The sequence below is a fragment of the Nannobrachium achirus genome (assembly GCF_963921795.1).
Source record: "Nannobrachium achirus genome assembly, chromosome: 5".
NCBI classification, from domain to species: Eukaryota; Metazoa; Chordata; class Actinopteri; order Myctophiformes; family Myctophidae; genus Nannobrachium; species Nannobrachium achirus.
The window spans coordinates 37,123,867-37,145,794 of record NC_137814.1 but is presented as its reverse complement, the minus strand read 5'-3'; the positions used below and the strand labels follow the sequence as shown (position 1 = coordinate 37,145,794).

The 21,928-nt window shown below is 40.8% G+C and overlaps 1 protein-coding gene across 1 annotated transcript in view; it reads left to right on the top strand.

Moving 5' to 3' along the window:
- Positions 1-20,419, top strand: part of pth1r (parathyroid hormone 1 receptor) — a 62,944-nt gene extending 42,525 nt beyond the window's left edge. The window contains exons 3-13 of the mRNA XM_080726210.1: positions 1,361-1,471; positions 1,878-1,996; positions 7,914-8,008; positions 9,945-10,131; positions 13,263-13,416; positions 14,195-14,255; positions 15,088-15,154; positions 15,286-15,380; positions 16,289-16,430; positions 16,869-16,910; positions 17,963-20,419. Coding sequence (XP_080582336.1) covers positions 1,361-1,471; positions 1,878-1,996; positions 7,914-8,008; positions 9,945-10,131; positions 13,263-13,416; positions 14,195-14,255; positions 15,088-15,154; positions 15,286-15,380; positions 16,289-16,430; positions 16,869-16,910; positions 17,963-18,325 — 1,436 coding nt within the window. The 3' untranslated portion in view covers positions 18,326-20,419. The remainder of the gene's footprint in view (positions 1-1,360; positions 1,472-1,877; positions 1,997-7,913; positions 8,009-9,944; positions 10,132-13,262; positions 13,417-14,194; positions 14,256-15,087; positions 15,155-15,285; positions 15,381-16,288; positions 16,431-16,868; positions 16,911-17,962) is intronic.
- The last annotated feature ends 1,509 nt before the right edge of the window (positions 20,420-21,928 follow it).

The window sequence follows — 21,928 nt, the reverse complement described above, 5'->3', positions numbered from 1 at the left end:
CAGTCTTGTTAACTCAAATATTTACTTCTGGGGGTCCCTGGAACAAAATATTTTGGGATGGGCAGGCCATGGAGCCGCTCCGTGGACCAAATACATATCATTTGTGCATTTCCAGGGGTTAGCTGACATTTGGTGGGTGAACACTAGGCACAATCATTGTCATTTTGTGCCATACATTTTAGGCAGATTACCCCCCTGGACCCCCTGCGGCTTAACACATTAAGAAAACAACAAGCAACAAAATGTTATTATTGAAATATTCAATTCTAGTTAGAACATTGACCATCTGTTTCTCCCACATGACACAGAACAGTACGCGCTATAAGCATTGTCTTCTTGATTTGGTATGGAATCTTGGAAATAAGATCCATACTGAAACCAATTTCCTATGACAGAAAAAAACAAAGAAAACTATATGGCTTTAAGAACAATGTAGCATTATATACACATGCTGTGCTGTGAATGCTAAAGGGTGATCATACGCTTCCAATTGTCCATGTACCTCATGTATGAGCCATTATAAACAGCTAGTTCAGCTTGTCATTGCTAATTTACTAAGTGTGGGGAATTCCACACTGCTTTAACAAACCTTAATTATATTTTGTCTGATGGTGGGTAGCTCCTTGCCCTCTCCCAAAAACCCAGCAGACAACACAACTGCTGGTATCCTTTTCATCATGAGAGGCATTGCAACCCAACCTTGCCACAAATGACCAGGTTGCTGTGCAGCCCTCATTTGCATACTACTATTTTTAAGTTAATTCATTTCCCCTGCCATTTGAAATGACAACACGTTCCCTGGTGTCACGAACCTGGTTCAGAGTTCGGACAAAAGAGAGGGATACACAGATATCTTAAACTTAAACGTGATTTATTAAATATGTACTATAAATATCGATTAACAAAATGGTTATGGAGTGAATTGGTCTGTAGAATCAGTAGTGTAAGTCAGTGGTTCTCAATAAGTGGATTGCAGGTACTCTCTAGGTTCCTTTAGGGGGGTCTAAATTGACCCATACAAGTCTGTTACTTTGACAGTATCAGGTCCATTTGGTTCCATTTGTGTAATGTCAAAGTTAAGAAAAGACTTTAAAAGTTTGAGAACCACTGGTGTAGGTGAAACAAACAAACAAACAAACAAACTGTGCAAGGGGAGAATGAGAGAGCATCTGAATTGAAAGGAAAATTACTGCTTATAAAGCTCTGAGAGCACTTGGGGACCTCTTCTACTATTGCCCTTGTGCACATGCATACCTGTAGTCCTGACTCCTGTAAGGCTAGATGTAATGCTAGAACTGAGGCAACACATATGGTTCAAGACTCTACCTTTTAAATGTCACGGCTGCTTTTATGTCCGCAGATGGTTTCTGCTTGCCAGAGTGGGATGGCATTGTTTGCTGGCCAGAAGGGCCTCCAGGCAAGCTTGTGTCCATTTCCTGTCCAGAGTACATCTACGACTTCAACCACAAAGGTAAGACAAGCCCCGTCGACACCATTAACCCTGAAGCTCATTCAGTCCTTCAAGGAAAATCAATACGGTAGCATATAAGGTCACATTCTTCATACATAGCGTAGACCAGCATCACCAGTCTGTGCTAATATACTGTAGGTTTTCCATAATACGTAAATGAGCCTAAATAGACAGGAAATAACATTAGTTTTTTAAACTATGTTTTTCTTTTTGTATGCATACAAGGTGACATTCACTGAGCATTTGCCCTAGCATCAAGCTAGAAACAATGTTTATCTTACTGCATACAGCACTGTATGTGCATGGTACAATTGTCTGTTCTTGTTATCGGTGTACCCTACTGTGTCTCATATCAAGAGTTGGCACCACCTCTTTAATAACACATTTTTCCCTGTCTAATTTCCAGGACTTGCATATCGTCGATGTGACAACAATGGCACATGGGAGTTGGCTAGCACCAATAACAAAACCTGGGCCAATTATAGTGAATGCGCAAAGTTCCTCTCCCACCAGAACCATGAGAAGGTGAGTCATGTTGCAGCATTAATTAAGCCCCTTTCACACTGTACACACTGTACAAAGAACCCACTAAACTACTACTACTATCTACTGTACCCTTTGTCAGCATTCTTGAACATGCTATGAGAGACCTATGTCAGATCCTCTGGGGAAGAGGAAATAATGCTATGTAATTTATTCTAAGAAATTCAAATTTTATTTGTATTCCAAATCCTCTATTATACTCCCAAACCCCATGCCTTTTCATAATCCCAAAACAATTATTGTCACTGGTTTTGATATAGTTGTAATTGTGTACGGCATCTGGACAGCATGTGTGTGTGTGTGTGTGTGTGTGTGTGTGTGTGTGTGTGTGTGTGTGTGTGTGTGTGTGTGTGTGTGTGTGTGTGTGTGTGTGTGTGTGTGTGTGTGTGTGTGTGTGTGTGAGAGGGCGCTACTTGCAGGCACTTCTCAGGCATGTTTGCGACATAAATTGTGACACACCAAAGAAAAAGAAAAGAAAGAAAGAAGAAAAACAGGAAGGCATGCTCGTCTAGTGAAGATTTCCCCACATTTAAAAAACCCACATATACATAGTAATTTTTGTGGGAAATGGATATTACAGCACTGCATTTCCCCCACAATAAGATTATACAATAGCCCAGGCGGAGACAATAGCTTTATTGCTTTATTGATCACACCCAAAAAACTAAACGGAAACAACTGTGGCAGTTATGATCATCTACAGTACCACATTTGTACCATATTTTGAGCAAAGACCTTTTCAATAACGTGCAGCGAGAACATGCCGTCATGAGCCCGAGGCACAATGAGGGGTCGGGGTCTATTTGAACTGATCTGCACAAGGGCAGAGCACATGTACTCTGATCTAAATTCATTTGTTAAAGTTCCTTAAGTCAGTGGTCCTCAACCTTTTCAGGCCGTGACCCTCAACATCATCATACTTGAACAGGGGACCCCACCACCCCCCCCCCCACCCTGACGAGCACTAAGAGTTGAGCAATTAGATTTTGTATAACACGGCTCTAGTGTGAAAATAGCAGATCTACATGTGCGTTGTGAGCATGTAGATCTGCTATTTTCACACTTTCTGCCTCTAATATTTGACAATTTGGCCAATGTTTAATTTGTCATTTTAGAGGCATTAAAAAGTCCTTAAATTGTCCTTGTCACTTTAGAAATGTGCAGATACCCTCTGTACACTTATACTGTATGTTGGTTTGTTTACTGTTGAGTGAGAAAACAATGTTGCACATTAAAGGAGTAGTTCACCCCCAAAATGACTTTTTTTCTATTGATTAGTCACGCCATGGAGAGTAGAGTTCAATAATATTTTTTAGTTTTTTGTCACATTCCTAAGACAACAATGTGATAACAATAAATGTACAGTACCCCCATCCGGAATCAATGGGGGTACATTTACTCGAATCAAATTTTTGTCTTAGGAATGTGACAAAAACCAAAAAATATTATTGAACTCTACTCTCCATGGCGTGACTAATCAATAGAAAAAAAGTCATTTTTGGGGTGAACTACTCCTTTAAGTTAATCATCTGGGACCCCCCAAAATAACAGGTTGAGAACCACTGCTTTAAGTGACATGCCTGGTTAAAGAAAGTTTAAAATACTCTGTGTGGGATTTTTTGTTGGCGACACCATGTGGTGACTGGTGGTCTCATCAGTGTTTTAATGATACAAATCCCAGAGATCCATTCCAGTTTAGTATACTTTTGTGTACTCCAGTCCAGACCAGTAGCACACGTTTAAGCTCATCTTCTTTTTCGTTACCACTGGATCATGTTTGGATATACAGCTCGCAATGTGGTTTAAATAGACAGAGAGCTCCTAGACATGAAACGCAAACCATATGAACTGTTTCAGTGTGTCATTGCTGTTAGCCTAGCCTTTAGCCACGGCTCTTCTCTTCCGCATTTGATGTGCCTTATTTACCGAAGCGTAATTTCATGTGCAAGCACATTACTCACGGAAAGATGAACATATTGTGAACATGAAAAGCTTTAAACTGAAATAATACATTACCAAAAATAAAATAAGCAATAGTGTGTCACAAAAAAAGCAGAAAATGTGCCTACTAATTAACTTGCAAGAGTCAAGGCCATTATGTCACCGAAATCAATGGTGTTCATCCTGCATTCTGCCGGTTAGATTATGAGATATTGTAAGTTTAGGGTCACATTAGGGTAGAGCTACATTTCGTAGGGGGCATGAATGCACTCAGCAAATTTATAGAAACCCAGCAATTAGATTTTGAAATGTTTCGTGAGCAAGTGGATATTTTGGCCTAATGGTGGCACTAGAGGAAAAGCCAATGGATCACATCACCGAAAAACCATTGTGTTCATGCTCTGGGGATCGTGAATCTGAACAGCAAATGTCATGTCCATGGCCAGTCAGCCAGTAGTTTTAGATATGTTTGGGACCAGAGCATTGACATCCATCATCTTTCTGGTCATTAAGCCAATTTCCCTTCAACAATTAACTGCACAACACTGTGGAGAATGTAGACAAGACAACCACATGCCACTGATACCCATGGAGTCTGCAGCCACTTTGACCGTGTGGAGTTTCACTGGTAGAGCGTAATGTCTGTGGAGGAACAGGCACCCTGACCAACCTGTAGGAGGCGCTAATGTAAATAAAACAATCTGTTCGTTGGAGCAGCTGGCCAAGTCGGAGGCACCGCCAGGGAACCAAACCCCAGTCTCCACGATGGTGAGAGAGTACTTTTCCCCAGTGCCAACCAAACTGACTGAATTCAACATTCATAAACATTGAGTAACCATGGGTTACTTGGCCTGATTGCGTTGCAATCAGACCCTCATTGATGAATAGGAAGCTCCATGTACAACTCAAAATGCATAAAAGTAACAGCAAAATGGCTGCCATGTGAAGATGTCTCATTATGGGCAATCTTAAGTGTATGCCCATGCTACTAGTATAAAGAGCCGTAACAGAGCTTTAGAAAGTGGAATATTCCAATTGTCCATTGTTTTTAAATCAGCTTGATTTTGAGTACCAATGCCATTTTTTACTGCAAACGATATGTAATACTGACCATTTCCTGCACACAAAACCCTGATTCCATGAACCGGTGGCTCTCCCACACGCATTCTCCTCTCCCCAGCTTAAATGTGGAGCCTCAGTATGGAGGATGTGGCAGACATTGGCATAACCTCATCCTGACGCCCGACAGTTTCTTACTGACTCCAAATGTTTATGTTGATGGGCTCCCAGGAGTCGTTGCAGTACTTAATGATAAATGCATACTCACAAATGAAACCCCCTTCACGGCACAATTACTGCACCGCGGACCACCACCACCACCACAACTTAGAGACCCTGTATTTGGCATGGTCTTGATGCTAAATGATAACAGCAGTGGGGTGTCTGGTTACATCACCCCTAGGAAAGGCCCCTCCAGCCCGCCTGCTGTGTTGATCCAAAGAAAGTGTGGTTAGCGGCTCCCCTAACCATGTCCTCTGGCTGCCTGCTCACCACTGTAATAATCGCACCGCTGGAAAGTCAAAGAGCTCCACCCAGCTTTTGTCAGCTCCATCACTCAATTCAAAAGGCTGTTTTTATTAGAAACGTATGCTTATTGGTGACACATCTGTCACCAGGTGGGATTTCAAAGGCAATGTCTTTCGGTCTAAAAAAAAAAGTCTTAACCAAATGGTGACCTGCGGGTCATTCCTGTTCTCTTTGGCACAGAGCATTCTTCCAGAGCAACATGAGTCTGTCAAAGTCTAACCACATCTACAATATGCATGTTGCATATTCATAGTACTATTCTTTACCCATTTTTAAAGTAAGAACGTTTGTGTAATCAACTCAAAATCAATTCATAAGATTTTAGAAGTTTAATTATTTTGAACCTGGTATCTCTCTTTTGGGCATGTCATATTGTCAAAGGTTTTCAAAAAACTCACTCACTCACATTATGCAAAGGAAGGTAAAGATGTGTGATTTCAGCATAAGAAATACTTAATATGTTTACGCATTTGATTAGCCTCGCAAGCCATCCCCAGCTACGTCATCACCAATGTGCTTCCTCTCCCCTGGGAGACTCTGGCTGTTGCGAGGCTAGCATTTGATCATAATTGGCCCGATTTCCAAATTCTGCACTCTTGTTAATATATGGTGATATCTGTTTTTTGTTCTGATTTCATCCTTAGTCCTAGTTATAGGGCCCCAGTGCATTTTTTATATTTCTTTTTTTGGAAAAGGGATCAATGTATTAAATAGTACATGGCCCCCTCACATATTAGTAGGGTAGTATGAGTCACCAGAACCAAGGTCGGGTGTTTTCGATTAATCTATCATGGTTAAAATGGAATTTGAAGTTACAATGGGTTTGTATTGGAAGGGTCTGATAAAATGTATATCAAACATCTACTAAATACTGAATCAAGCAACTCACAAAAGCCTGAGTAGAGGTTAAAATGATCCCAAACATGTTTGAAAGTGAAATATCCCTTCAATACAGCCAAATGAGAGAGAAAAAAATCTTATCTGTTTCTATACATTTTGGGGTTGAATTGTTGCTCTGGTAGAAGTCCTATTATCATCTCTTTATGCTTGTGCAGTAGTCACAGCAGTTTATTAGGTGCCAACTGCCAAGTAGAACTGAACCTTTACCAATGAACACAACACTTGTGACTCATTAATGACTGATTGCCAGTTCATCCCTTGCACCTTCTGGTGGATGAAAACAGAATATAAGGTGAAATGTACAAACATCCCAAAACGTACAGGTTCCCCAACCTTTTCAGCTTGAGTCCCAAAAGATACAAATATTTTTTGGAAGAGTGCTGTAATTAATTTGCATGTGTTAAATTGTGTGTTTTGGCTCTGGACAGCATGCGTTGCCACAGAGACGTGTGTGTGTATGTGTGTGTGTTTAGATATATATTTTTAGACAGTTCTTTTTACAATTATTTCTACCCAATTTAGTCATCATGTCAATGAATTCCTCCCACGGCTTGCTACAGCTGTTGGGGAAAGCTTCACCTGACAGTGAGGAGCCCCCATCGAGAGAGCCTACTCCTCCCTCTCAACATTCCCCGCTGACGAGCGCTGTCTCAGCCCGTAGGATTATGTGCAGTGACAAATATTACCCTCCCTCCCTGGCCTCCCTCCTCGAGCACAGGCCAATTATGTTCTTATAGATTCTCGGCCAAGCTGGATGCACCGCGTGGATTTCAACCCCTAGACTCGGCGGGATGTTATGCAGGGACGTGCAGAGAACATTAGAGAGGCAGGGGCTGAAATTTCTAAAAGGGCCTTTTGGTGAAAATGTCGAAAATAGCAGACCTCCAAGCGCTGCGACGCGTTGTGAGCTTGGAGGTCTGCTATTTTCGGTGCTTTTCACACTGAACTAAGCATAATCAAGTCAATACTGGAGATGTGGCGTACAGCATTGATTTCTACACAGAGAGGGCAATTCTTTCAACCTAAGATGCTGTATTCAAGTTCAGGAGAGTTTGGACAAGGCAATTCTCTTGAATGCTTTCACCATGGCAAGAACTGCATTCATCGTCTGGAGAGGGCAATTTTTAGAGGCGGATAAAAGGGCTCTTTGATGTCTATGTGTGCACTTGCCTGATGCTATGTTATGGGGATATTTACTCGCCATCCATAAAAACGGTTCAATGATCACTGCTGTTAACAGAGTCTATCTGACCCCTACAGATACACCTCTGCTGAGTACATATTGTCATGTCATGTGCAATCAGTCAGGCAGAAACCTTGTATCTCCTTATTTCATCTTTTTGTTTTGTTTCTTTAAGAAATGAATGCCCCGTTTTATACTTTGTACGTTTGTATATGAAAAGGTTGGGAAAACTTTTAGCTCAACTATTTTCAAAATTGTTCACTTATATGCCCTTTTCCCCCCTTACAGGATGTCTTTGATCGGCTATATCTAATCTACACGGTGGGTTATTCCATCTCTCTGGGATCACTTATGGTGGCTGTTGTCATCTTGGGATATTTCCGGTGAGTTGTCGCTGCAGTTTTTCAATCTTTCCGTACACAACAGGAGAGGGATTTAGATGCAGGAGGTGGAAATAAAATAGAGACATTATTTGATAGATCAAAACACGCAGTTATTTGCCAATGCATTTCAGTCTATCTAAAAGAAGTCTGAAGCACGAGTATTGTGATTGAAACTGTGGAAAAAGTATTCAACATGGAAACATGCAATGTTTCCATGCTAATATTTTGTACTTTGTATGAAAGGTTAAACAATGCTTTTTTGACAACCCTGTTGTGTTATTGACTGCAAGTTTCACAAATCTTTAAGCTATTGTTTGGTAATTGGGCCTGAGAAGAAGATTGCATGACTTCAGCTGCAGAGTGGTTTATTGTAATTTATTTCCTTTGAAAGCCTCTACAAGGATCCAATAGTGACTGAGAGAGCAGAAACAAAATGAGTAAAATACTGCATATTCTGAAGGTTTCTGAAACATATTTCTCCCACAACAATAACAATTAGATGAAATAATGATATCAGCTGAATATATTCATTCTTCTCATCTACTGTACCATGCTGCTAACAGACTATAAACTGGTGAAGTGTGAACTGTTTTTAAGTAGTAAAAAACTAAAACAAAGTTAATTCATTTTTTCCCTCTGTGGCAAAAAAAAAACCTAATTAATGCACTAGGGGACTGTTAATTATTTGCTTGTTTTGTTGAGCACACAGAGTATCAGGAATTGGTGTGAAAACGTTGTTTACCATGGTTTCCAGCAGCATGACTTACTGTACAGGTATGCTGTCAGAACCGGGCTTTAGAAGAGTTCCCAACAGGCACCAGGAAATCTATGGGCCAAATGAGTTTAATAGGACATCCCTGGGGTCCAACTGACATTATGTGGGTCTGTGCTCAGCAGCACTCTGCTGAGAACGTGCTCAGCAGCACTCTGCTGAGAACACACTGCTCTGGTCTCCCCTTCAACATGTCAGCTTTTAGACCGGGCTGTTCACAAATGTTTTCTAGGCAGTAACAGGGCATTTAAATAACTCGAATCCAGCATCCATACTCTGGGGGGGGAACATTAGCCAAAGATTGCAGATATACAAGCTCACAACACGTCGCAGCGTGACACGTTGTGAGCTTGTACATCAGCTATTTTTGGCCAAGAGACTTTGGGTAGAGACTGAGAAGTACAGTTGCAACTCAGGTACAGGTTTTTACTAAGAATGGAGGGTTTGAGTGGTTAACATTAGCAGCTGTATTCCTGCCCTTACAGGAGAACAGTTTAGGAGATTAGCTATGACCATAGCCACAACTATCAAATTAATAATACTCAAAGGTTCTCTTGTCAGATGCCAAGCCTTTTAATGAGTACATAATTGCAAATTATGCGTAACGAATGTTTTGCTAAAGTATTTTTTCTAGACTTGTTAGAACACTTTTTCTCACATATTCATAAAAATAAATGCTGTTATGTAAGAGCTTTTAATAATCATTGTATCAAGATACAGCAATATCCTGATTGCAGTGCTGTAGCGTGACCTCAAAAACACCTTCCCTTCTAAATGCTTAAAGAGGATGTTTTGGGGGTATTTTGACAGATAACGTTTGTTTGTCTGGGGTGAAATTCACATGCTCTGCGTACCACTCGACACATGCTTGCAATTTTGTTTTTACAGCTCACTTTGAGCCCAGCAATTCAATATTTGTGCTTTGCAAGCCTCTAAATCTGAAGAATGTGTTATAGTCAGCGTGGAATTCAGCTGGCTCTAATTAGGATGAGTATTGTTCATGCGTGTGGAAATGCTTGCACACACACACACGCACGCACGCACGTGCGAACGAGCTCACCACAGTTACTAGAGATTAGAATTTTGTGTTTAGACTTGTGGTTTATTTTTCTATATATCTCTTCTCTCAATTGTCTTTCTTCTGTCTCAATTCTTCTCCTGCAGGCGACTACACTGCACTAGGAACTACATACACATGCACCTGTTTGTGTCTTTCATGCTGAGAGCCATCAGTATTTTTGTGAAAGATGTGGTGCTGTACTCTGGTTCAGCATTGGAAGACATTGAGAGAGTCAGCGTGGAAGACCTCAAGTCCATTACAGAGGCGCCGCCAGCCAACAAAACACAATTTGTGAGTGCAACAAAAATGTATAATATTTTAAGTCAATAAACTACTGTATATTACACATAATAATCCAATGGTCCCAGTTACATTACAGAGCTCACTGCTTGTTATTAAAAATAACAAAAACTGCATATTACTTGTGTGCTAAGGGGCCACTCTTCAAGGTTATGGATCAAGACTACTTTTAAGTTTCTGCAACAGATATACTGTACAATGTACGTATATCCAAGTGCTGTGTTCATACAGTCCGTCTAAGCCAGGCATCATCTCTTTTTTTAGTACCCTTAAGTTCTGATCTGATTACAACTATTGTTTACCAGATGATTATACAGTAAGGCTGGGCGATATTAGGAAAACCTTCGATATGCAATAAGGTTGTTGAATACCTCAATATCGATATTACTCACGATATTATTAAAAACGATTAAAAACGATATGCTTTAGGTCCACTGCCTGCCTAACCCAGATAATGAATAGCATGCACACTGCACAGTACACATAGAATTAAGAAATTGAATGCCTTATTTCCTTTTTCCAGCAATGGTTTTATTGAAATAACCACACCTGGTTACAGATGGACTGCTTTTTTTGCATGTGCTACCTACGTGGACAGGACATGGACAGCTTTTAATAGAGGGAGCTACATTTTGTATCCTTTTTGATGCATATGTGTAGACTGGTACCCATGTCATTGTTTACTTTAGTCAATTAGCTTCATGTCAATGTGTGGACCTTTTATTCCACAGTGCCCTGCAGCACTATGAGTGCACACATTTGTTTGGCCTCAGTGGGAATCCAACCCTTAACCCGGACGTCTTTGTTCAATGCTCAACCCATTGTGACACACAGGTTCACTGAAGGGACATCCATATGGCATCCATGATGGAACTTCAAATAAAGGCACAGTGCAAACTACAGCACAAAGCAACTAGAAATGATTAGAGGTGATAGCGAGTGGAAGACTTGTTATCAACACGAATGATGTGAGAGTGGAGTGCTGCAAGGCATTAGCTCGCACTGGCTTTACATGTGGTTCGAGTCATTGAGGCATGGAGGCTGTTTTTAACTGTAGCTTTCATTGGTGAAATCAATAGACCTCCTTAAGTTTATCACGCACCAAACCCACACAGCAACATGGAATATACTAATTGGATTAGAGCAGTGGAGCAAAGTGGGTTCCAGGGACTCAGTGGGTTCCTTTATCCACGGGTTTCCAACGCCCCATAGTGCATTGCGCAGGCGCTGTACCGAGCTTCCGGCGCCGCAGTCGAGTGTGATTTACAAGCTCACAACGGGCTGCATCTGAGACGCGACGTGAGCTTGTATGTATGCTGTTAAACCAGAAGTGTGGTCCAAATAATCTCCAGTAAACTCCCGCGGAAACAGGTGGATACGGGGTCTAAATTGACCCATACAAGTCTGTAACTCTGACAGTGTACAAATGGAACCAAATGAACCCTAACGGGTCCATTTGGTTCCATTTGTTCACTGTCAGAGTTAAGGGGAGAAACCTTGAAATTTCTACGTTTGAGAAACACTGGATTAGAGGACACCCAGGCTCGCTCTGTGTTGTTGTACCATTGCTCAGACACGCTCTGGTCCGGTTTTACTGAGATCTGACAGGCTGCAGTCTGGTCAGAGAGTGCGCTACAGCCACAATCTGTGTAGAACTAGCATCTAATATACAAAGGCTGCAGTTTCTAATATAATCAGGGCTGAGACTCTCCCTCTGGACATGGAAGTATGATAAAACATTAATGGCAAGTACAGCCCATTAGACAGCCGCCAAAAATTACAAATGAAGCTGTCAAATACTGTACAAGTCTTGGTTTATCTTTGAAGGATGAATTGCTTCACCTGTAAAATGCACTCCAGGTGTGCAAAATGAACCACAACTGCGCCTAGGTAAATCAATATGTGATGCGATGCGAAAGTGCGGACTAGCCAACACCAACTCCACATCGATGCCCTCCAAACCCTCCTGTCTAGCATCAAGGTCTTGAGCTCTGCAGTGTGGCTGTGCCTGGCTGTGCCTTGGGTTGACTCCCACAGAGTCGGTTTGCTTGCCACCAGTTCCAGGTGCCTGATGCGGAGCCCTGCCAGCCTCATCCTTCTCTCTCTGACCTTGTCTGTGACCCGTGGTAGGTCCCCATAGAGTTCCTCATTTCTGACGTGGTCGTCCCACGTGTTGTTGTTTAGACGCCGTCCAGCGCCTTTTCCTGCTGTACTGTGAGCGTCGATGTCTTGGCCCCATAGAGCATCGCAGTTTAAGCCCCGCCCGCCCTCACTCCGGTGTCGGAAGAATTTTCCTCCATGCATTTCATCCATAGACATTTCATAAAGTATTTATTTAAACGTCTTTTAAGCCTCTGACAAAGCCACCCCGGCTGGTGAGGAATCATGACAATAAACACTATTTTTTCATGCAACGATTAATTAGAAAGCTGAAAAAAGATGAGGATACAAGTTGTACCCTCGTCTTTTATTCAGGCTTAAACTGCGATGCTCTATACGGTAGTCCTGACTGCACTGTAGCTACGGACAGCCGCCTCTTGACGTCAGATTTCCACACGCTCCTCATCCCATGCAAGACATCCTGTTCCGTCGAAGCAGTCCTGTCACCCAGATGTATGAAGTCCTTGAGCACTGTCACGTTGGCAGTGGCAATCACTTTGTCCTGGCAATGTTAAATGCCATTCGTTTTTGAGCAGTGCTTGCACGCTCCAACATTTGACCGAGTTTGTATGTATGTCTCATATGAGTATGGTATGTACAGTATAAGTATGGCAACACCAGCTACAGCCACCCAGCGGTGCTGTTGAGCAGCCTACACACACACACACACACACACACACACTGTATGTCCATAACATTTGACCAAGAGTGTGTGGTGCTATTGAGCAGCCTGCACTGCTCACTTCACACAGGTGTGATTTTCTTCCCTTTGCATTGAGCTTGAGGCCGATCATCCTGCACTCCATTAGTTCTCTTCCTTTCTCTGCTGTGTCTGAGACTAGGGCAATGTCATCTGCATATAGAAGGCAAAACTAATGTAAAAGAAATGTGTGTTATGATACCATTTATTTGTGTAAATGTCCATTAATGAAATCTGTCATTTTTCATTTGTGTGCCCGCAGATTGGCTGCAAGGTGGCTGTGACCCTATTTCTATACTTTCTGGCAACCAGTCACTATTGGATCCTTGTAGAGGGTCTGTACCTCCACAGTCTCATCTTCATGACCTTCTTCTCAGACAGGAAGTATCTATGGGGATTTACTCTGATTGGATGGGGTGAGTTCTGCTTATCTCACTGTAACGCCATGTTTATTATCCAAACACTTAAATGAAATAGATTCTGGGATTTGCGCATGATGATGTTTTCATAATAATACTAATGTGTGCTTTATTATGCACCATGGACTAGTATGAGACAAATCATCTAAGTTAGAGTGTGTGTGTGTGTGTGTGTGTGTGTGTGTGTGTGTGTGTGTGTGTGTGTGTGTGTGTGTGTGTGTGTGTGTGTGTGTGTGTGTGTGTGTGTGTGTGTGTGTGTGTGTGTGTGCGTGTGTGTGTGTGTGTGTGTGTGTGAATTGTTTTTATATAATATCTATAAATATATATATATGGTAGTTTTTGCAGTAAATTAAGCCTTTGCTCATGTATACTGTAAATTAACCCTAATAACAGAGTCTTTATGAAACTCATCATCACGAAAAGCAGGCTTTACAGTTCCTGCATTGTACACACTGTGCGTGTTATTTCTATAAGCACAGCGCATACAATGTGGATGCTGTGGTGTACATTGTCCTCACTGCAATGATCTAAAACATAATTAGCTAAATGACAGCCTATTAGAGAATGACAGGGTTGTACTGTAGCATCACATAGAGAAGCTTCAGTATCAGTGCAGACATTCTGTTTGGATTTAACCACCTGGTATCCCTGTTTTGGGCATTTTTTCATTATAGCTGAAGATTCTGACACATTTTCACCATACAAAAAGTGGTTAATTAGTTAGTTAGTTCCTTTATTCCATGATTTCTCTAATGTTATATTCATTCATTTTCAGGTGTTCCGGCTATGTTTGTGACAGTTTGGGCGAGTGTTAGAGCTACCTTGGCAGACACAGAGTGAGTTCCGCACATACGGTAGACAATATACTGTATTGCACTGTTTCCCAGTGCAGTGGGTCGGGACCCATTAGTGGGTCACAGGCCAATCACGGCTCGAGTAAAAATCCAAAATTATTTTAGGGTTAGGGTAAAAAAAAAAATATATATATATATATATATATATATATATTTCAAAAGATTTAAAATTATTTATACATTTTAAAACAAACAGCAACAATATAACTTTGAATGGTTTCCAAATACATACTATTATCAATGAACAAACAATCGTCTGGCATATTTAGCCCATTGACTATGACTCACAGTACACTTGTCATTAGAAGCCGCTGGATTCCATTCATTTCTTACATAGACTTGAAACTTGCTTCAGATAGGTAAACCGACACACTAATTGCATTGCAGTTATGCTATTTTTATGTTTTAATACTATATAATAATATTTTTAAAGTGTGTGTTGTTTTGATCAGTCTTGCTGAAATAGTCCCTGGAGCAAACTTTGGTAACATTTTAATGAATGGAGGACATTAATGGGAAAATACAAGGACATGTTTTGACGCAGGTATGGCCCTGTACAATAACGGGAATCTTCTGAAACTGCTTTTTAAAGTGGACAGTAATTGTCCACTTTACTGTTATATGACAGGTCTAGGCATTTCTGAGAATTCAAAGTCATTTTGGATATGGGGAAAAGACTCTGTGAAAAGAGTGTTATCAGAATCAATCAACAGTGAAACAGGTGGCTGCTACAGCGCAGTAATCGCACCAGTCTTACGCTAAATGTGTATTATACTCTGGTGATCTATAGTATGTTGTTGTTTTTCAAATGCAGGTGTTGGGACCTAAGTGCAGGCAATTTGAAATGGATAGTTCAAGTACCAATTCTTACAGCTACGGTGGTAAGTACATGATGTCCCTGTATCGCTCCCCGTGGAGCGGTAAACTGTAGTATTTTGTAGCACCTGTCAAGTAATGAGGTATTGAGGTGACGCACACTTATCGTATTTCACATGTTTTCTCTTCTTCCCAGGTCAATTTTTTGCTATTTCTGAATATCATCAGAGTCTTGGCAACTAAACTACGGGAAACAAATGCTGGAAGATGTGATACTAGACAGCAGTACAGGTACCATGGGATATCACTGTGGCAATATGATTTGTATTGTAAAAAAAAAAAAGGAATGCTAGACTAACAGCAAATTATAGCATACTATTATATGATGATTTATTTTCTCTTCTTTGGCAATGCACTACAAGATATGCACTTTATGGTCAGAGATGGGCAGTATTTTAAATACATTTGTAAGTGCAATTTCGTCTGCTCCAAACAAACATCTGAAGCACTCAGGCTGTTAGTTGTACGCAGACAGGCGAAAGAAAGCAATGTCCACAGCTTCATATTTAGTTTGCATATTTGACTTGCTCCACAAAGTGCATATTGGTACAAACAACAGCTTCTACCACTTTTTGTGGTCACATGTTCAAATACTGGATTCTGATTGGCTTAAAACAGTGGTAAATCAGTCAACAACCTTGAGTTGGCTCATGGACCCCGCCCACTGAAACAATTAATGATTGTAACTAAAGATCCTTGCAAGTTACAACTGTGTTTTCTTTCATTTATATGGTAAAAGTGGTAGAAAAGCAATTTACTACCACTAGGTTGTGGGTTGTTGGCTGATTCACAACCCTGAAACAGTGGTAAATCAGCCAACAACCCACTCCCTCTCATGGTAAATGGCTTACTTCTCCTATAGGCATTGTTCTGTCTCTGGTCGCTCTGTGCTGGTAACAACCATTTGTCCACCCAGGTGCATGTCCTCCCCTCATTATTACCCAGTCCTAGGTTTCGAGACTTGTGCCAACTATGAAGCCTTTAAAAAACACATTTAAGATAATATGCCCGTTTCTGTGAAGCATATATAATGTAATTATATTCTTGAATTGGCTTTGTGTATGAAATATGCTATTTAAAAATAAATGTAACGTTGCGTTTCAAGTGATAATATCCTTGTTCTTTCTTTTGAATTACAGAAAACTTTTAAAGTCAACACTGGTGCTGATGCCACTATTTGGCGTTCACTATATCGTGTTCATGGGTATGCCCTACACAGAGGTGTCTGGAATACCGTGGCAGATCCAGATGCACTATGAGATGCTGTTCAACTCCTTTCAGGTAATGCCAACGGTGCCACAGCAGTTAGCCAGACATATGAACCCAGTGCTGTGATCACATTTATTTCTCTCCCTGAAGTCTTCAGTGAACCTGAGAGAGCTTATCCAGGATTAACCACGTAAATCGCCTCCTTAAATTATTAAGTCCCCTCAAGGTCATTGGGATCAGTAAGCTTTTGGTTGTCCCCAGGACGAGGCTTAAACATAAGGAGGATGTTGCTGCCCCAAAACTATGGCATGAGCTCCCCTCCCATGTTGAGCTCCCTCTGTTTAAAACAAATGTCTTAACTCCCATTTTTTTTTTTTTTTTTTTTTATGTATTTCTTTTATCAGTTACCTTTCTTGTGTTTTGTCACAGTGCATGAGCTAGTGTGGGCAGTTAGGAGTGAGGATATTAGCCCTAGTCAATGAAATTACTGACATTTCTTTTCTTTTCCAGGGTTTATTCGTCGCAATTATTTACTGCTTCTGCAATGGGGAGGTAAGAAGTTTTGCCAGCATTTTACATTAATGATTTGTGCATAGTCTTCAGTTATCATAATATTGAACATAAACTTGCACCGAGAGAGGTGGGGTGTTTTGTGCACGACCATCGATTTTGGTGTTGACTGGATGTTTCGTTTGTGCTTTTTGGAATGTTTTTGTAAAATAGGCACCTCCCACTAACTATGAAAGCCTATTATGGACAAACTGAATCGACTATCAAAATTTCGCTTGCATATGTTTCTGAGGGAAATTTACTTGCAAATATTTATTAGCATTTTCCCATTGGGGAAAATTAATTCACTAATAGAATAACCACACATTGACAATGATTGTCATCAGAGACAGTAAACATCCATACTATAATTAGAGAGAGAGGTCAGTCAGTCAGTCAGTCAGTCAGTCAGTCAATAGGTCACAAAATGCATTATCTATTCACTCGCTTCAGCGACTGATCTCAAATTTAACATGGCATTGGCCATTAGCATTATACACACGGTGACGGAGCCCGAATTTCATTTTTCCCAAAATTATAGCTATTTATTAGCGTTTCTTCACTCTACAGCTCTACAGCCTGTTGTCAGGGTTACGGTCCGTTCCTCCAGGCCATGGGATCTGTAGCCCCGGGCCCACACACACCTCTCTCACAGTTAGGAATGTTGCAGTCTCTCTCTCTCTCTCTCTCTCTCTCTCTCTCTCTCTCTCTCTCTCTCTCTCTCTCTCTCTCTGCATGGGTCACGCATGCAACGGGTGATGTGTGTCTCATCTTCCAACGGGTATAGAAAAATGATGTGGAGCAAATACATCCTCATACTTCTATTCACCTAATTTAGCTGTTAAATTATTTGTATCCATCATAAATATACACTCCTCCATGGGCTGCTCCTTACATTATGATGCTCCGATATATTCTCACGCACACACCATGCAGTTACAGTTACTTTCCCCATAACCCACACTCTGCACATATTTTGCAGCACATATATTCGAACGGGTAAGGTCTAGTTAACATTAATTATGCATAATGTATGACTCGTCCTATTCTCTAAGGTCCAGGCAGAGATCAAGAAGTCTTGGAGCAGGCGGACACTTGCTCTGGACTTCAAGAGGAAGGCCCGGAGTGGCAGCAACACGTACAGCTATGGACCCATGGTGTCACACACCAGCGTGACCAACGTCACGGCCCGGGGCCCGCTGGCTGTCCACCTCACCACGCGGCTGGGACCCGTGCCTGTTAATGGGCACCGGAACCTCCCGGGGTACGTGAAGAACGGCTCCGTTTCTGAGAACTCGATCCCCTCGTCGGGACAGGAGCTCCACATCCCAGAGGAGGAGCACTCCACCCACACGAGGCATGCCGAGGAAGAGAAACCTTCTCCTGTGGTGGAGGAGGAGAGGGAGACGGTCATGTGACCTCCTCTGCTCCTGTCTATACGGGGCGTCATAATGAAGGACGTTGGCGTGGAATACAATATGGAACAGACAGTCAGGTCATCTCTCTCTGTTCCGAAGAAGTCAAACTACATACTCCGTCATCACTGCCATTTGTGTTTTCTTTTCTCTCCTGTGAATCGCGCCTGGACATGTTGGACTGATGATGAGGCTCTAAGGCAAAAGAAAGAGTGCATCACTGTTTAAAGTGTGCCACCTTTATTTGGGAGGCAATGATGACCTTCTCTGTTGTAGCAAATACTGCCATCAACTTTTCACCCACTACCTACCATACTGAATGTGTGAAAATAGACTGACATCACTTAATTGTTTTCCACTGGCAAAGTATTTTATATTTAGTTTGCTCAGTTTTTGTCTATTCGGCAGACTAGGGGTTCATTCTTTGTCCTTAATCCCCTAAGTGGTTGTTGAGTACAATGAGCTGAACAGAACGCAGCGCATCATCTTCAGATTGAAACAGCACGTTTGTAGTTTTATCAGGTCAGGTGAGTTAACTACATGTACAGTTTAGCAGTTCTAACCGCTTTTCATGTGGAGGAAACTGTAATTCTCTACATGTAGTATGGCATTTCAATTCCTCTGCACGGACTAAATTCAGATCCAGTGTAAAAGGGAACAAGACTCAGGTAATTGAAGTCCTCCATTATTGCATTAAGTGGTGTTTTAGTGTGGCCCGGCATATGGGAGGGTTGTCTTACGACTGTATTAAATGATTCTCATACGTTTGTATAGTATTTGGTGTTCAGAGAAATCCTCTATTCACTCATTTAGTGGTTATGGATTTCATGATTGTTCATTATTAGATTTTCTGTTTTCTATGACAATAATCTGTGACATACTATATAATGCTAAACCAACAGTATTATAACTTATTTCGCTATAGGGGTTTAGTGTTACAGTAAGAAAATCTGATATGGTATCACTTTGTCTTAACCATTCAAGGGAAAGCACTCAAAAAACACAAGTTACAGTAAATGTTTATATTAATGTCCCATGGGATATTGCTTAAAGAGGATTCCAAGAAATTCTCAAATTCCACAACAGATCCATGCGAGACTTTGTATATATGAAAGAATAGCACACAAAATATTTTACATATGGTCCAGTGTTATGCTGCTTTTTTGTATATATGATATGTATACATATGAATAGAAGTCACAATGTTTACAAAGATGATAAATCCATTCTAGTTGTGAGCTAAACGTGTTCATGTTTATGGATCAAACTATGTTTTGATGTACAGGTACTGAAAGTGTTTCTTGTTTTTGTTTTGTTTTAGCTACAGATTATTGGGAATGTTCCGTACTGTATATAGTCTACAGTAAAACTGATGATGAACACATTGGCAGTTAAGGGAGAACTTTCTTTCAAAAATGTAATGAAGCATTCTATAAAATACCGTAAACACAGTAGAGTGCTGCTTGTAATCTGCAGTTGTCACATGTCCGTGAGGGTTCACTCAAAGAAGTGAATACCTGTTCTGTGAAAATCTGAATCTTAATCGCAATTTCCGGGGTAATTGTTTTGATATCGGTTAACTTTGTTTAATTTATTCCTTTGTGCATGTTTGATACAGCTTGTTCTAGATTCTGTACATAGGCTACTATTATGTCTTTCAAGTGATTTACCAGTCTTAAAATGTTATGTCCAGTGCATTTTATTCTAAATATTTCAGAAAGTTTGAATATTGTATTGATTTCATGGTTTACAGATTAGGGCACATTCCTCTTATACCAAAGAAGAAAAGGCAGAATGAGTTGCACAGTATTTTGCAGTGCTAATATTCAATTCTAATGACAACATTCTAAAGGTTTCAACTGCATCATAGAAAAAGGAAAATGGCTGGTAAGGGTGTGTGCCGGATTGACATTCATCCTCCAGGAAGAGGAAAATGACTGACTGACTGACTGAATGAGTACTCAGACTTAAATGGTCATTGACATTAGACTCAAAAGAGTGAGAGGCCACCTTTCACCAAAATGTTGCAGACAACTAATTGTCAGTCATTTTAGCTTTCTCACAAGTGAAGCTATTACTGAGCTACCAAGACTTCATTTCCTACCATTTATTTCCTAATGGAACACAAGTGTGCCAAAATGATGTCCCATCATTTTCTGGCAAGCTGTCTCTCTTGCCATACTTAACCTCCAGGTGTTGTTTTTGTTTTGTTCATTTATTCTTGTACAGTATTTTGTTGTTAAACAACCAGCTAAATACCATACTATGAGCTCTGTTGACAGATCTGTTTGGATTTTATGTGATAGCGGTGTGGTTCCTCTCAGAGTACTGTACTGTCACCCTACACAGGCAAACTCCACCAGAAGATTTTGACTGTCAAGATGAAGTTTTAAGGAGAAATGGAAGTGCACCTGCCAGTCTGCTTAGAACTGCTGTACAGTAGTTGTGAAATCGGTCAGAATGGGGCCATTATGGTCTTGGAGAGAGAAGCAAACTCTACAGTTACAGTAGACATTAACCTCACTTGCTCCAATTCTGCACAAACATGTAATAGAAATGTGCAAAGGCAGGCCATAAAGCTCATAACTATCAGTTGAAGCAGTATTGTACTAGTGAATATATAGCAAGTGAAAACAGGTGACATTAAACAAGGTATGCAGATCTAACTAATCAGACATGTTTTTTTATCAGAATCGGTTTAAAAGGAGCGTTGGCATTCTGCATGACGTTTTCTCACAGACGAACATCAGTTTTGACCTTTTTAGAAATGTGAGAAAACATAATTGGCTTGTCTTGCCCAGAGCATAAACTATTTGACATTGATTCTACACACTGAATCAGCCACTGGGCACTATTTGACTGCCACCAAGAAAGACAAGTTGTACCACACTGCACCTAAAACAGCTTCGGGCGGTCTGCTTTTTGACTAAATATCAGAGGAATTCTGGAGAGTGTGTTTTGGCATTTTAAGTCCTCTAGACTTGGACTGGACTTGAACATTTCCATGGGGACTTGGACTGGGGGGTGGGATTGGGACATGATTCAACTGTACTGAAACGCTAATTGCAGGTTGCTGCAGCCCACAATAGTGGAAAAGGAAAAGACTGGCAAACCTTTTCAAGTTGCTAATAGGACATTGGAATCTCAATTATCACATGTTGCCTACTTCACTTTCAAATATCATTCCTCCTGTTAGAATAAACTGGACTGGGTAATATATTTAAGAATACAGCTCGAGCTCAAGGACATCTCTTTTCGTCCCGACAGCAAATGTATTTGTTAGAATAGTCCTCCCATACATCTATTGTCCACCGTCAATCTGTAAAGCTCACGATGGAAATAATAGTTTGACGCATGTAGCCAGTAAACAAAAATGAACAAAACCATAGTTATACGTAATGTGCTTTACTTCCTGTCTTCTCAGTTGATGAACACAATAATGTATGAGCTCAGCTGTTAAACTTAAAGGGATATTTCACTTTCAAAAAATAATTTGGTCATTTTATCGTCTACTCAGGCTTTTGTGAGCTCCCCAGACAGTTTTTACGTTGCTCAATTCAGTATTTAGATATTTGAGATGCATTTTATCTAAGAATTCAAGCAACT